Source organism: Amaranthus tricolor, chromosome 8 (assembly GCF_026212465.1).
Source record: "Amaranthus tricolor cultivar Red isolate AtriRed21 chromosome 8, ASM2621246v1, whole genome shotgun sequence".
Lineage (NCBI taxonomy): Eukaryota > Viridiplantae > Streptophyta > Magnoliopsida > Caryophyllales > Amaranthaceae > Amaranthus > Amaranthus tricolor.
In genome coordinates, this window is record NC_080054.1 from 15,503,230 (window position 1) to 15,518,857 (window position 15,628).

Sequence of the window (15,628 nt, forward strand, 5' to 3'; positions counted from 1 at the left end):
ATACAAAAGAAAACAAAAATTTTCTTGTGTTCCATCCAATCTTTTGATCAAAGGGTAAGTTTAATTGAATTGTTAATTATAGATTTTATATACAAGATTTTTAAAATGAATTATATTTTATGTATGATGATATCCTATGACTTATAGGAGGATTGAATATTTTTCTTTTATATATAAAACTTTTCTCTAATAATCCTTTAATAAACTATAATTTGTTAAAAGGATTAAGAAAAGAACTTCATGATCAATATTCTTTAACAAAATTTAAATTTGTTATAAGAATTAAAAATTTAAAGTTATATTGATATTTAAATAAATTTCTTATGGTCTATTTTCTCTAACAAAATTTCAATTTGTTAGATGAAATTTAAATGGTATGGATCAAGTAATGTAGTCATCCAAGAATTTATAAATCCTTTAGCAAAATTTGATTTATTTGAAGGATTGTGTTATATTTATATATATGTCTTGATTTAAAAGGGTGAATTGTTTTTATAATTCTCTACAAAATTTAATTTGTTGAGAGAATTAAGTATTTAATTTAGTTATCATAAATTATGAAATTGTAAGTCTCTTGAAGGATTTTGTAAATGTGATCTTGATAGAGTTATTTTGGTCATGACGAGCAAACATTACAAGTTGGGATTAACTAATAATGAATGTATTAGAGTCTATGCATGCTAGGATAAACATATTGCTTGTATTCAACCTGATTGATATTTGTATGAAGTCTCTGATGTGTATTGGTTTGTTTCTTTGGAACCTACTGTGTGTTGTCATACGACGACTAGTAGGTTGATTGCAGTTGGGGTCTGGAGTGAGGTCTCGACTTAGAACCCGTAATCATCAAGTCTATGCTTTTACCTTTTTGTATTAGATTATGAGTAGAAAGAAACTCTGTACTTATGTAACAAGAGATAGTGTAGTTTTCTTTTTGCTTCCGCTTATTTCAATTAATTTGTCTAGAGGCCTTTAGGCTCTCGAATTTTACGTAAGAGCTTCCGCTGACTTATTTTCTTTCACGTTGGTACTGTTTTCGTTTTAGCTATATTTCTTTGTCGACGGAACGTTGACGATCCTAAACAAAAGTCTTCTCTAGAGTCCAAAGAGTGAACTGGAATTTGTATTTTCATATGGACTTCCGGGTCACTTAAACCGGACCGTTGCACAACGTCTGCTAAATTTTCCAATTGTTCGTGATCATAGAAGAGAAGTTGATCAATTAGGATTGAATTTCTTTTGTGAAAAATATGGTATAACTCACAACTTTTCAGTTCCTAGGACACCTCAACAAAATGATGTTGTTGAAAGAAAAAATTGCACTATAGAAGAAATGGCTAGGACTATGCTCATTGAAAATGGATTAGCTAAACAATATTGGGCTGAAGCGCTTAATACAAAAAATTATGTGCGTAATAGATGTCTTATTCGACCCATATTAAAGAAAACACAATATGAGTTATTGAAAGGAAGAAAACCAAATATTTCCTACCTTAGACCATTCGGTTATAAGTATTCTATTCATAATAATGGTAAAGACAACTTAGGTAAGTTTGATGCTTGAAGTGATGAAGTTATCTTCCTAAGATATTCATTAAATAGTAACGCTAATAGAGTGCTAAACAAGCGTACAAATATGATTGAAGAAAGGATATATGTTGTGTTTGATGAATTAGATAATGGTACATTAAGTGATGTATTTAATGACTTAAATCTTAATAGACATTTCGATGACAATAGGTTGAGCTCATTAAAGACTCATAACCTGATCAGGAGACTAATGCTCAAGATTTGGAAAGACAACATAAACGTGCTATTTTTTATACTCCAACTAAAGACTCTTCAAAGAAAGTGCCAACCGGCTCTCTCTATGATAACACATCATCCATTTTAAGAAAGAGATTCATATTTTCATCTCATCTCAACAATATCATTAGTGATCCAACAAAAGGTATACAATCTTTTCTTAAACATTTATGTGCATTTTCTACTTTTACTTCTCCTGTAGAACTAAAGAATATTAAGGAAGGAATAAAAGAATCAGAGTGGATCATTGCAATGCAAAGTGAGTTACACGAGTTTGAAAGAAACAAAGTATGAGAACTAGTTGAAAGACCACAAGATCACACCATCATTGGAACTAGATAAGTCTTTCGAAATAAACTTAATGAGGATGGAGAGATCATAATAAACAAATAAAGGTTAGTAGCTCAGGGCTATAACCAAGAGGAAGGTATTAATTATGATGAAACTTTTGCGCCTATTGCTATATTTTAGAATTTATTCAAATTATGCTTGCTTTTGCTTCTTACATGAATATTAAACTATATCAAATGGATATTTAATGTGAATTTTTAAATAGTTATTTACAAGAATTCTATGTTAAACAACCACCTGAATTTGAAAATCCTAATGTTCCTAATCATGTATTCAAACTAAGCATTAATCATTTAATTTAAATCAATCACATTAATAAAATTAAAGCATAAGAATCTTATTTAATTGGTTAAATTTCCAAATTTATGACCAAATTAAAATAGAAACTTTAAACCACTATAATTATTTTATTCAATTACTAATTAAAAGTATAAATTAATAAAAAATTAATTGATTTATAATTGCATTGAATTACTTCTGTGAAAAAAATAAAAAAAATAGTTGACCCACCCAACAGGCCTGCGTCTCTTCCCCTTGCCCTTTCTCCTTTCTCCTTTCCCTACCGAAACAAATTAGGTCATCCATGGCTGCTGCCATTCCACAACAAACACCAAAACACCGGAAAATACTCCAATACAGTTCCAAACCTCGTGCCAACCACTCAAAACAGACTAGCTACCGTGGCTTGAGCCATGCCAGCTGCCAAGATGGACGTTACTGCACAAGTGTTTTGCTACATTGAAATGAAATTTCGACCATCAAATGTTCAAATATGATTCCAAAAGGGAAAAATATATAATATCTTATAATTATAGTTTAGAAATGATTCATTATGAAATTTCACAAAGTTCATGAATTCAATCAAATAGGGGAAATATCTGGGGTTTGAAATCGAAAATTAAATAATGTTTTTGGGTTCAAATTACTCAATCAAACAACAAACTAATTTTTGGGTAATGCAATTCAAACAATAAAGAACCAATTTTCGAACAAGAATCATTCTAAAGTCAAATTTGTGAATCTTGATATTGAATTTGGGGAACAAATGTCGTGAAAATATGAATACTTATAATAATTTCTTGAATTATTTTAAGTGTCCAATACATCAACATAACTCAATTCATTATTTTTTTTTATTATCATACAATATAAAATAATGAATACTTATACTAATTAAAAATCCAATTTTAATTATATATAATTATAATCCAAACCAATTAAAATCCAATTTTAATTATGCAATTATAATCCATATTTTAACTTCTCCTAATTGAATCAAAATAGTAAAAAGAATATCACATATTTTCATATTAAAATATACAAGAGGATAATTAATAGCGATGTATGAACTTATATACGTTAAAAGGAATTTCATGAAACATATTTCTTTACATCTAAAACAGGTTCTTATGCATATATTAATCCTTTATCCATTAAGAATCAAATATTTGTAAGTCACTAGTACTATTTGCAATCTTCTTATGAATAGTGAATTCCATGTTTAATATGTTATTTGAGTCTCTTTCCTTCCTACTACATTGGCCCATTTTTTTCATTTCCATCCCCTTTTCCTTCCTTTCATGATTTTCTCCACCTATGCTTGATCTTATTCAATTCTTTCCTCCTCCCTTGCTTCTTGATTTACCATTTTCTTCATCAGATTTCTCAAATAAACTCCTATTTCTCCTACACAATTTCTGTTCTTACAGGAAATACAATGATGAATTAAGAAGACTATCAGGTACCACTAGTGAAAAAAAAGTTATTTGCTGCGATTTTGGCCCCAAGCAATAGTGATAGCAGCAAATGGCCCATTTTAAAGGTTACGGTTTAAAACCATAGCAAAAAAGGGCATTATTTGCTGCGGTCAAACCAAAACCCCAACAAATAAAGAAGATTATTTGCTACGGTTAGCCCCCAAAATCGCAGCAAATAAGTGGCATTATTTGCTGCGGTCAACCCTCAAAACCGCAGCAAATAATGCCACTTATTTGCTGCGGTTTTGTGGGCTGACCGCAGCAAATAGTTGGTATTTTCTTTTCTTTTTTCGTTTTGTACTAATAATAATCCTATAATAATGTACAATGTAATAACAATGATTAATCCAATAATAATCCAATGATAATCACAAATAATCACCAATAATCTCTTTGTAATAATAAACACTCAATCGTATATATAATATAATATTATGTACGTACATATATATATAATATACATTAAAGTCCTAAAAAATCTATACTAATTATAATTTATCAAAGACAAAAATTAGCAAGGTACGCGGCAATCTTGACTTTTAATTCGCGCATCTCTCCACTTCTCAGATGGCGTGTTTCCCTCGAAATGTCGTATAAAACCTATAATATAATATAAAATTAAAAGATTAATAAACATTAGATTTTACCAATAATAATGATTTAAGAATGTAACAAATACGACATCTATATTTTCGAATCCAAAATCCTTCACGGATTTTATAATATCGTCCATGTACTTCAACGCGCAGTAGCCGCAATCAACGAAAGTAGAAGGTTGTTGAAAGCACTAAGAGAAAATAAATGTTAGTTCCAAAAAATCTTAAAATCGCATAAAATCGCAACTTAATATGTAATTTCTAGAATATGACTATGATTTTCAATTCTAACCACTTCAACACAATAATATATACCAAATAGTGTTGTGTGCCAAGTTTCGTACAAAACAAACCAAGTTTGAGCTACTTTATGCGCAAAAGTGGCAAAAGCGCTTAAAAACCCTTAAAATCGCAACTTAACACGTAATTTCTAGCATATGACTGATTTTCAATTCTAACCACTTCAACACAATAATATATACCAAATAGTGTTGTTTTCCAAGTTTCGTGCAAAACAAACCAAGTTTGAGCAACTTTATGCGCTAAAGTGGCAAAAACGCTTAAAAACACATAAAATCGCAACTTAACACGTATTTCTAGCATATGACTATGATTTTCAATTCTAACCACTTCAACACAATAATATATACCAAATAGTGTTGTGTGCCAAGTTTCGTGCAAAACAAACCAAGTTTGAGCTACTTTATGCGCAAAAGTGGCAAAAACGCTTAAAAACCCTTATAATCGCAACTTAACACGTAATTTCTAGCATATGACTATGATTTTCAATTCTAAACACTTCAATACAATAATATATACCAAATAGTGTTGTGTGCCAAGTTTCGTGCAAAACAAACCAAGTTTAAGCTACTTTATGCGCAAAAGTGGCAAAAACGCTTAAAAACCCTTAAAATCGCAACTTAACATGTAATATCTAGCATATGACAATGATTTTCAATTATAACCACTTCAACACAATAATATATACCAAATAATGTTGTGTGCCAAGTTTTGTGCAAATCAAACCAAGTTTGAGCTACTTTATGCGCAAAAGTGCCAAAAACACTTAAAAACGCATAAAATCGCAGCTTAACACGTAATTTCAAGCATATGACTATAATTTTCAATTCTAACTACTTCAACACAATAATATATACCAAAGTGTTGTGTGCCAAGTTTCGTGCAAAACAAACCAAGTTTGAACTACTTTATGCGCAAAAGTGCCAAAAACGGTTAAAAACGCATAAAATCGCAACTTAACACGTAACTTCTAGCATATGACTATGATTTTCATTTCTAACCACTTCAACCCAATAATATATACCAAATAGTGTTGTGTGCCAAGTTTCGTGCAAAACAAACCAAGTTGAGCTAATTAACAATACCAAACCAAGAAACAACAAAAGAGGGCAGTTAAGGACAGCAGCCTACCTGCTGACCAGCCTGCCTTGCCGCATAGTTTGAGCCTTAACCAAGGATATCTTGAGCCAAAAAACCATGGAAACATTATCTCCATACATGGACCAAGCCATCAAAGCCCAAGAACCATGAATGTGGTGCACACAGCTCACTAGGATACGAGCGCAAGGTGGGCCAATCACTGATTAGTGCTGATCAGTGTCCAAACTAAGTGTTCTGGTTTTTAATTGTTGTTTTAAGAGGCATATTGTATAGCACGTGATGTTTATAGCCGTTAGCTAGCTACAAACCTATAAATAGAGGTTGTCTCTCACGTATATGGATTCAGTTTTGTGATTAATAAGAATTCTCACTTTATACGCAACTTAACCACGTAATTTCTAGCATATGACTATGATTTTCAATCCTAACCACGTCAACACAATAATATATACCAAATAGTGTTGTGTGCCAAGTTTCGTGCAAAACAAACCAAGTTTGAGCTACTTTATGCGCAAAAGTGGCAAAAACGCTTAAAAACCATTAAAATCTCAACTTAACACGTAATTTCTAGCATATGACAATGATTTTCAATTCTAACCACTTCAACACAATAATATATACCAAATAATTTTGTGTGCCAAGTTTTGTGCAAATCAAACAAAGTTTGAGCTACTTTATGCGCAAAAGTGTCAAAAACGCTTAAAAACGCATAAAACCGCAACTTAACACGTAATTTCTAGCATATGACTATGATTTTCAATTTCTAGCATAAAATCGCAACTTTGTACATCCAGGGTACAAAGGATTTTGAGAAGCCTCTGTCAACAAGTCAAAAACACGAGGACATTTTCCTAACTTATCCTCGACTCCCTCCATCATCTCATCAACACGATCCACATCCTCATCGACATTCTCTTCATCTGTCTCATACCCATCAACATGATCTATACATCCTCATTGACATCGGCCACATTATTGACGTCCTCAACAACATTTTTCTCTTTGTAAACTCCCTTCTCACTATGCCAAACCCAAACATGATATTGAGGCCTAAACCCACGTCGAAGTATGTGCTCCCTAAGGATATCAACACTATCTACCTTTGATATATTTCCATATATGGGCAATAAAAACCAACTCCCCCCGTCCTAACTTGATGTTCAACTGCAATACTACAAAATTCTAATATGCCATCAATAAATTCCGACGATTCAATGCTTCCATACATCCAAGAACGATCTTTTGTCATCCTAATTAGTGTGATTAATTAATTCAAAACAAAATTAATACACAACTTTTAAACATATATACTTATTTATAACAAACTTATTTAACCCTAAAAATATATACTTATTTATACTAAATCCATTTAACCCTAAATATACATACTTCATATTCTAATTCTATACTTCATACTTCAATATTAAGCACTACATTGTAAATAAAATCATATTCTAATTCTAATAGTTAAAGACATAACTATAACAACAAACCACATTTTTAACAAATTACACAAATATTTAACAAACTAATAACATAAACTTGAATAACGTAAAATTCACAAATAATTTGATATCTTTAGCACTAAATTACTAAATTACATGTTAAACAACAAAGATATGAACTTGCAAATTAGTAAAATAAGTATAATTACTTTGATTTCGTGGGTTATGTTATCTACAACGAAAAACAGAGAAACAAAATTAGTATACAAACAGTTACCCTAATTTTCGAGTGTTTTCATGAATATCTTGCAAAACTTAAATGCTTAACAAATTAAAAGGAGAAAAAAAATACCTTAATGTCGTGGGTTTTGAAGATGAACAAGACCAAATTTCGTGAGTTTATGAACCAAGAAGATGAAGAACAAGTTCGAAGAAATAGTCAATAATCGCTTAGTTTTTTGAGTGTTTTTCAATGGTGGGTTTGAAACAGGTTTTGAAGATGAAGAATTTATGGTTTTTAGAAGAAGATGAAGATGAAGAATGAAATGTTGAATGTCGAAAATGGTGGGTTTGCTTGAGAGAATACAACAGTATACGTTCGTAGCAGTTTGTGAAATGAAGTAATGGCGGGTTTAATTTTAATTTTGTGAAATAGAAGAGTATATTTGCTGCGGGCCCCTCGTCTAACCGCAGCAATTAACATTAAGCATATTATTCCTGAAGCATTATTTGCTGCGGGTCATACACTAACCGCAGAAATTGATGAATATTTGTATGTTATTTGCTGCGGGCCTGTTGAAAACCGCAGCAATTAACGTTATTTGCTGCGGGTTGCTTGTTAACCGCAGCATTTGAAGAATTTTTTTTTTTAATTGTTTTTCATATTTATTGCTGCGTATATTAAAAACCGTAACAAATGATTAGCAGCAAATACGTTTTTTTCCACTAGTGTACAATGATTGTTTCTTTATATCTGAATTAGGGTTTTCAATTGGTTCGTTGATCTCAAATTAGGGTTCATGCTTATTCATTATTAATTTACCTAAGTTCCATTTTTCGGTTCTTTATCCTTTTGATGAGATAAGTTTCAATATTTGAAACTACACATTCTCATCACTTATGGTTCCAATTCATTCACATAGATTAAAAAATTAATCTGGTCTTTGGTCTTTGTGAGAGTAAGGGGCATGCATTGCAAATATCCACTACTTTGAAGTGTTTCTTTATTATTGGATTGGCTGGGCTTGGCTTGGCCTACCTTTTGTCACTCTATTGCTCTTTTACTTATTGATATATTAACACCTCAAGTGTTCTATGTTTTAATTCTCAACAACGTTATACAAGTTAGCCTAAATTGGCTTGTCTATGCTAAGCCTCACTAGACATTATTTTAGTTCCTTGATCAAATGATGAATATAGAATCTTAAATAAAATGTTGGTCTCATGTGGGATTGCTATTGCAGATGCAATCAACCAATTTAAGTAAGCTGATGTTTTTGCTTGCATATTTTCACTACTTAGGATTAGGAAGTGATAGTTGCAACACTTTGGTCCAGCATAAATGAATATTTAGTTGTCAAACTAACTTCCAATTACAAATATATTTTCTTGTGAATTGGATGACTAGAAAATTTATATGAAAACTTCGCTATATCCAGGGCAGTACTGTAAATGATCTCTTTCTAATTATATGTTTCTTTATATCCAGGGCAGTACAAAGGATTTTGAAATACCCACCAACAACGACATTAACTGGAGAAGAAAAACAACTTCTGTGGAAATATCGGTTCTCGTCGACGTTAGAGAAGAAATCACTCACAAAATTTCTTTAATGTACAAAATTTTTAACTCTTCTTTTACACTTTTATCTGTTAATCACTGTTATACTTCATATAACATTCATGTACAAAATATATCTCTTGAAGTTTAATTGAACGTTGATGATATTATGTTTGGGTGTAATCTTGTCGAGATTCACTCGGAATAGCATATATTTGTATATTGTTGCTGCCATTTACACAGTGATATATGACAAATAATTGGGTGTAATCTTGTAGGAACTTGTTCATTTATGTCAGAAATATTATGATGAAGTCACACTGCCTAAGCTGGTTATCCTAAATGTCATACTTTATATAAATAATTTTATTCACCTTTTTTTTTTATCTTAAAATGATTTTAATTTGATTTTTGTTTGACTTTGTCATGATATACGACTTGCAGATTTTGGATAGTTAGAATTCTTATCCGTTGATTGATGAACACTACTAACTAATTTAATGCATATAAGAAGTCTTTGGATGCGTCTAATTGACCTTGTTATGAGTTCTAGGATTCATCTTGCTTAAACTTTTTTTAAGATTGCTATAAGAGAAACCATTGAATTAAATTATGATTAACTGCAATGACTAATGGGAATTCTATTATGAAATTTGGCTTGAACCCAAGAGTGATGGAAGTTTAATTAATTAATTAAAAAGGACGTTTCTCTAATAGCTACTTAGACAAAATTATTTACTTCGTACGGTGAACACTAAGTCACTAACTATAAATGATATATCTTCAACATAAAGTGCTAGCTTTAGGTTGGATGTTGGGATGACGTTAAAACTACACAAATATGTCAATGTGACAATTGATGTCAAAATTGAAGATTATGGTATTGTGTTAAAGCCTAAACAAGAAGTTATTTATTGTTGAGTTAACTGATGAAGTTGTAAGCTGAATAAAGTCATGATGAGTTGAATCTTTGTGTTTATTGTTTGAATTGAGTTTTTCATGTGTAGGTTTTGATGAGTTGTAGGGTACTCAAATACAAGTAACACTATCTAATGAACCTACAAGGAACTTCTCTAATATGTTTCAAGTTAGAATAGTTTTCAGCATTTATTTCAAAGGGAGACCTAAAAGTTGCACACAAATAGTTTAAGACGACTTCTATTATTAAGGAAGTTGCTGGTGAAGGTTTTTTTTCCTGAAGCAAAATTCAACTTCATTCTAATTAATTAGTTGGGTATGTATGTTAATGGAAAGTGTTTGTTGCTAAGGATGGTACTTTCTTGGAAAAAGATTTTATTTCCAAAAAGGTAAGTGGAAGTAATATCTTTCTTTAAGAAATTCAAGATACGCAACAAATGGATATGGATCACTCTACATCATAAAGCAGAAGTACTTATGCCATTGCCTGTGGATGAGGAAATGCATCATGTGCATGATACTCTTTTATGCATGACTTCGTGCTGCAAGAAGTGATTTCAACTGGTTCTTGTTGCTCCACTCAAACCTAGTTCGCGCGAAAATTCTCAAATTGTTGAGAAGAATATTTCTCCAGTAGCTGCCCTACGAAGGTCTAGTAGATCAAGAATCCCATCAAAGAAGTATGTCGATTTCTTATTGACTGAAAAATTTGAAATAGTGATTTTAAAGTATGAAGAACCTACTGGTAAATGGCTTGAAGCTATGAATTCAGAAATGGAATCTATGTCTGAAAATCAAGTATTGGACTTCGTTGATTAGCCTAATGGCGTAACACATATTGGTTGCAATGGATTTTCAAATTGAAAACAATAGCGTTTTTAAGGCAAGGTTAGTGTAATAGCCCTATTTTTAAGCTTCTCTCAATTCTAGTTTAAGTAGGCTTAATCATAAAGTAGGAATAGTGACCTCTCTAGATATACATTCTTAAGAGCCAAATATTATGGAGTTATTTTTTTTTTTAACTTTTAAGTTTGAAAAAACCAAGTTTTCTTTTATGAAATGTTAATATTATATTGAGTAAAAATTACAATACTTTTTATTTTTTTAAAGGTCAATTGAATTTACCTACATTACTTATATTTCCTTCTAAAAAATTTGTTGATTTCAATGTTAATATCAGGTTTATTATTATAAAACTTTGTAGTAGTTATAAATCATTTTCACAAATAATATTGACAAAAGCTTATTTTATATGCTTTAATAAAAGAATTTATATTTTAATCCAAAGAAAATATATTTTTCTAATTATAAAATATTATAAAACTAGATTTATAATTGTATTATAGTTTATTGGTATTTAAAAACCCATTTCGTTTAAGGTTGATTTTGTTTTCATATAAAATATATTACTTCATAAAAACTATAATTTCAAAAATTGATCAAAATTCGAAGTCACTTTATATACATATATATATATATATATATATATATATATATATATATATATATATATATATATATATATATATATATATATATATATATATATATATATATATATAAAAGTTGGATATACATTATCACTAAGATTATGAAAGTCATGTACTTACTAATTATCAAAGTATTTCTTTTAATCAATTAAAAGATACTATCAAATAACTCTATTTATACAACTCAAATGTTTAAAAAGGAACCAATATGAACAAATATGATTGATTTTCAATCACCCTACAGCATATCAAAACATATTTATAGGATCTTACAATGCTACAATTCGATTCTACCGATTTTGATCCTACAGTCATATCTATCCTAGGTAAGATTCCGATTCTAACAACCTTGACATTATGTATAAAACACTAGTATTACATTGAGACATCAAGGATTGTTATAAAGTCATAATTGCATTTGATAAAGAGATAAATCTTCCTAATAGAGGCATGAGGGGAGCTCTTAATTGGTTTTGTGAGCATTAAAATTCGTGAAGCAGAGCAAATTTAAAGATGTTGTAGGTTAGACAAGAGAAGAAGCAAAGTGGCAAAAGCCTTCTGTAAACTCGAAAAAGATAAAATGTTGATTCTAATACGAATTGGAAGATTTAGAGAAGGTATAGCCCTAACTCATTTCCTATCCAAACCAACCCTGATTAACTTTACTTAATAACTAGGTAAGTCATTGAAGTTCCATCCCTCCTAACACCCACTCTCTTAAACAATTAGGAGTAAGTCGATTAACTTAATGTTTTGTTCTCATGAACTTATTTTCAATTATAACTCTATTACTTTAGTTCAATTTAGTTCTCTACTTAACTTAATTTAATTCAATTAAACTCATCGCTTTTACTCTCATATTTCATTGCACAACTTTTAGATTTTAGATAAATTTTACTTAACTTCCATTTATATAAGTTTAAATCAACTCCAAAATCTAGTTACATCAATTTAGAAAATTAGTTTTCAACATAACACAATATAGCTTTACATTCAATTTAGTTAAATTCAATTAAGTCATTACTCCACACTTATATTTTTCATTTTTTTAACTTTTCATCCAATTGGCCTCCATACACTTGATCCAAATTCATTCATTTCAATTCAATTGTTTTCACAATTGAGCACCAACCCCAAAACACAACTTATTCTACTAAAATTAAACTTAAGTTAGTTAATATCCACAATGATTACCACTTACTAATATTAGATCACTAGTACTTGTTATCATATCATTGGTGCTATAAGCTCAATAGCCATTTCCAATCAAGACTCCAATTGTCTTCATCATTATTAGTGGCTTCTATTCCTGTTCACCCCAACCCCACATTCTTGTGCACATGCACCAAAAAAACCCTTTCTAAAATCAATTGCCTTTTTTTTCCTTCTTACCCATTATAATATTAATAGCCCATTTTTATATTTATCTTATTTGCAGCCCCCCTTCAACAGTTTCTACATTCCACCCTTCTTTAGCCTACACTCTATGAATATCATCTTATGTTTGACTATTCCACATATTGACTTGTTAACTTTCCTTGGTCTTTCCTATAAAAATCAACTTGCATTACTAAAAATTCAAGTAGAAACATGCTCATTATCTCATACTTTTCCTAACCAATCCCCTAAATTTCTTGCAAAAGGTAGTGAGAGATAAGATAGAGAAACACTTATAGGAGGAAAACAAAAAGTCTCTTCTTTCCACTTCCAAACAACAACCCCCATTTCCAGATTCACTCACAACTTTCTACTCATCATAAGCTCATTAACAATGGCCATCAAAAATCCCACTATTCAACTTTGAAATTTCCCCTGTTTTCCAACCCATAAGCTCAAGAATAATGATAATCCAAAAACTCACAATTTAACCTTTTTCCATATTCAAATTTTTGTTAACTAAACCCTTGTTTTCCTCTGTTTTTTTCAATACTACCCATTTCTAGATTTACTTTAACAAATTTCAATACTACCCATTTTTCACTTCAGATTTTATCAATTTTCAGTCTCAAATACAATTGCCCCCAAAAACAACACTTATTTTTTCAATTTACAGGCAAAAATGGACCCACCAACATCAACGACACCAAGAAGAGAGAGTCAGATCCAAGGTCCAAGACCAAGCCCACTTCGAATAAACAAAGAATCTCACAAAATTACAAAAAAACCCCCAATTGCACCAAAAAACCCTAATCAATCTCAATTACAGCACACCACAAATCAACCCATAATAATTTACTCAGTTTCCCCAAAACCCATTTTCGTAGAAGCCTCAAATTTCCGATCAATCGTTCAACATCTCACCGGCAAAGATTCAACAGCATCAGAATCAAGCTTTCCCGGGGAAGTTCCGGTTTCTCCTGCAGCAAGATTTGCATCAATTGAAAGGACAAGTCCAGGAACTAGAGATAGAAGAGAGAATTTATTAATAGGTGATGATTTTCTCGATATGGTGATGATTGGAGAAGGATCACAGAGAAAGAATGAAGAAATCGATAATTTTGTAGATATGAGTCATATACCTGGGATTTTATCGCCGGCGCCAGCAAATTTACCGACGGTTTCATCAACAATGTTTTCTCCGGCGACGGAAAATCAATTCGGGTTTGGGTTAGGTGAATTGATGATGAGTCCGTTTTATTCAAGTTTTTTGCCAAGTCCATCTGCTTTGTTTTCATCAAATCCAATTGTTTCTCCCTCGCCTTCTTCATTTGGTGATCTATTCAACAACTTTGACTCTCAATTTTGATTTATTTTTTTTTTTTTTATTTCTTGCTAGATCTTGAATTTTTTATTTTTTGGTGGGAGGTTGAAAAATCGATTTGTATAATGTGTACTAGTATTTGGTGGTGTAAATTAGTCGTACAGGAGACAAAAAAAATTTTAGATGGGTTAAATAATGGGCCCACAAGTTTATTAAATTTTGTTTTACCTTTTGGGTTAGATTATTACTAGTATTAGATGGATTTGTATATTGTAATTTTCACTATTGATAATTTGATGGTTCATGGTAGTATATACTCCCTATAATTTAGCACTAATATTTTATTTACTTTTTGGACATTATTTATCTCTTATCCTTAATTTGTATTTTATTATTAATATATAAGTTAAAACATAGTCATTTGGGATATTTAGAATTGAATAAGTGCATTGGATAGAGTGCATAAAGTAAATGGGACGTTAGTGCTGAATTGGAGGGAGTATATATTATGAAGTTCTCGATGACTTTTTCATTAATTCTTCTAATAGGAAAATTATTTTGTTAATGTCAAAAGGTAACCTTTTGACATTGAATTTTTCATGTGATAGACAAAGATTTTTTAAAATTTACGTGGTAACCCTAAGGTTAACCTAATCAAAATTTTCACATGTTAGTCAAAGGTTTTTTTATAAAAAAAATCCACGCGATAAAATTGAGTTTAACCTTTACTAAAAAACGTTTGGAAATTGTTAATAAGAAAGGAAGCCAAGTTTATGAGATTCATTATATCGAAAATTATCTAAAAGATCACATTTCCTCTAACTCCCTAATCCTAATTCCCCAATTTCTTTGATTTCTCAACCCCTAATTTCCTAACCATAAATCCCCAATTTCTCAAAGTTTGACTAACAATAAGTTTCTTTCATTCAATTGAACTTATTGTTCAACTTCAAAGAGTTACTAAACTGTCAAATAAGAATGAATAACATATCACTATCAAAAAATCATCAACAATACCATAAATATCAATATGTCAATAGTAATACCACAAGATAACTTAATATGAACGATAGAGAGTAATGAGTTCAATTTGTTTTCTATTCAGTTTATTACCTTAAAGGGGATGAATATAGAAATATTTATATCTCATCGTTGTCTTAGAGATCTAATAGTACTAAGACATGCACCTTTTTGCCTTAGAAATGTTACCGTTGTCATTCCTTTTACCATTCTTTACCCTTTTCCTCATCTTTTTGTGTTGTGTCAGCTATTCTCTTGCATTTGGTAGCTCTACATTAGCTATGTAAAGGAGCATTTAATACAATGAACAACTTTTACCCGTTTTGAGGAAACTTCAATCCCTTGTTGACAGAAGTGTTCAACA

The 15,628-nt window shown here is 30.6% G+C and overlaps 1 protein-coding gene across 1 annotated transcript; it reads left to right on the forward strand.

Moving 5' to 3' along the window:
- The first annotated feature begins 12,993 nt into the window (after positions 1-12,993).
- LOC130821281 (protein MKS1-like) lies at positions 12,994-14,673 on the forward strand. Its single transcript, XM_057686975.1, has one exon. The coding sequence runs from the start codon at positions 13,603-13,605 to the stop codon at positions 14,287-14,289; it is 687 nt and encodes a 228-aa protein (XP_057542958.1). The 5' UTR covers positions 12,994-13,602; the 3' UTR covers positions 14,290-14,673.
- The last annotated feature ends 955 nt before the right edge of the window (positions 14,674-15,628 follow it).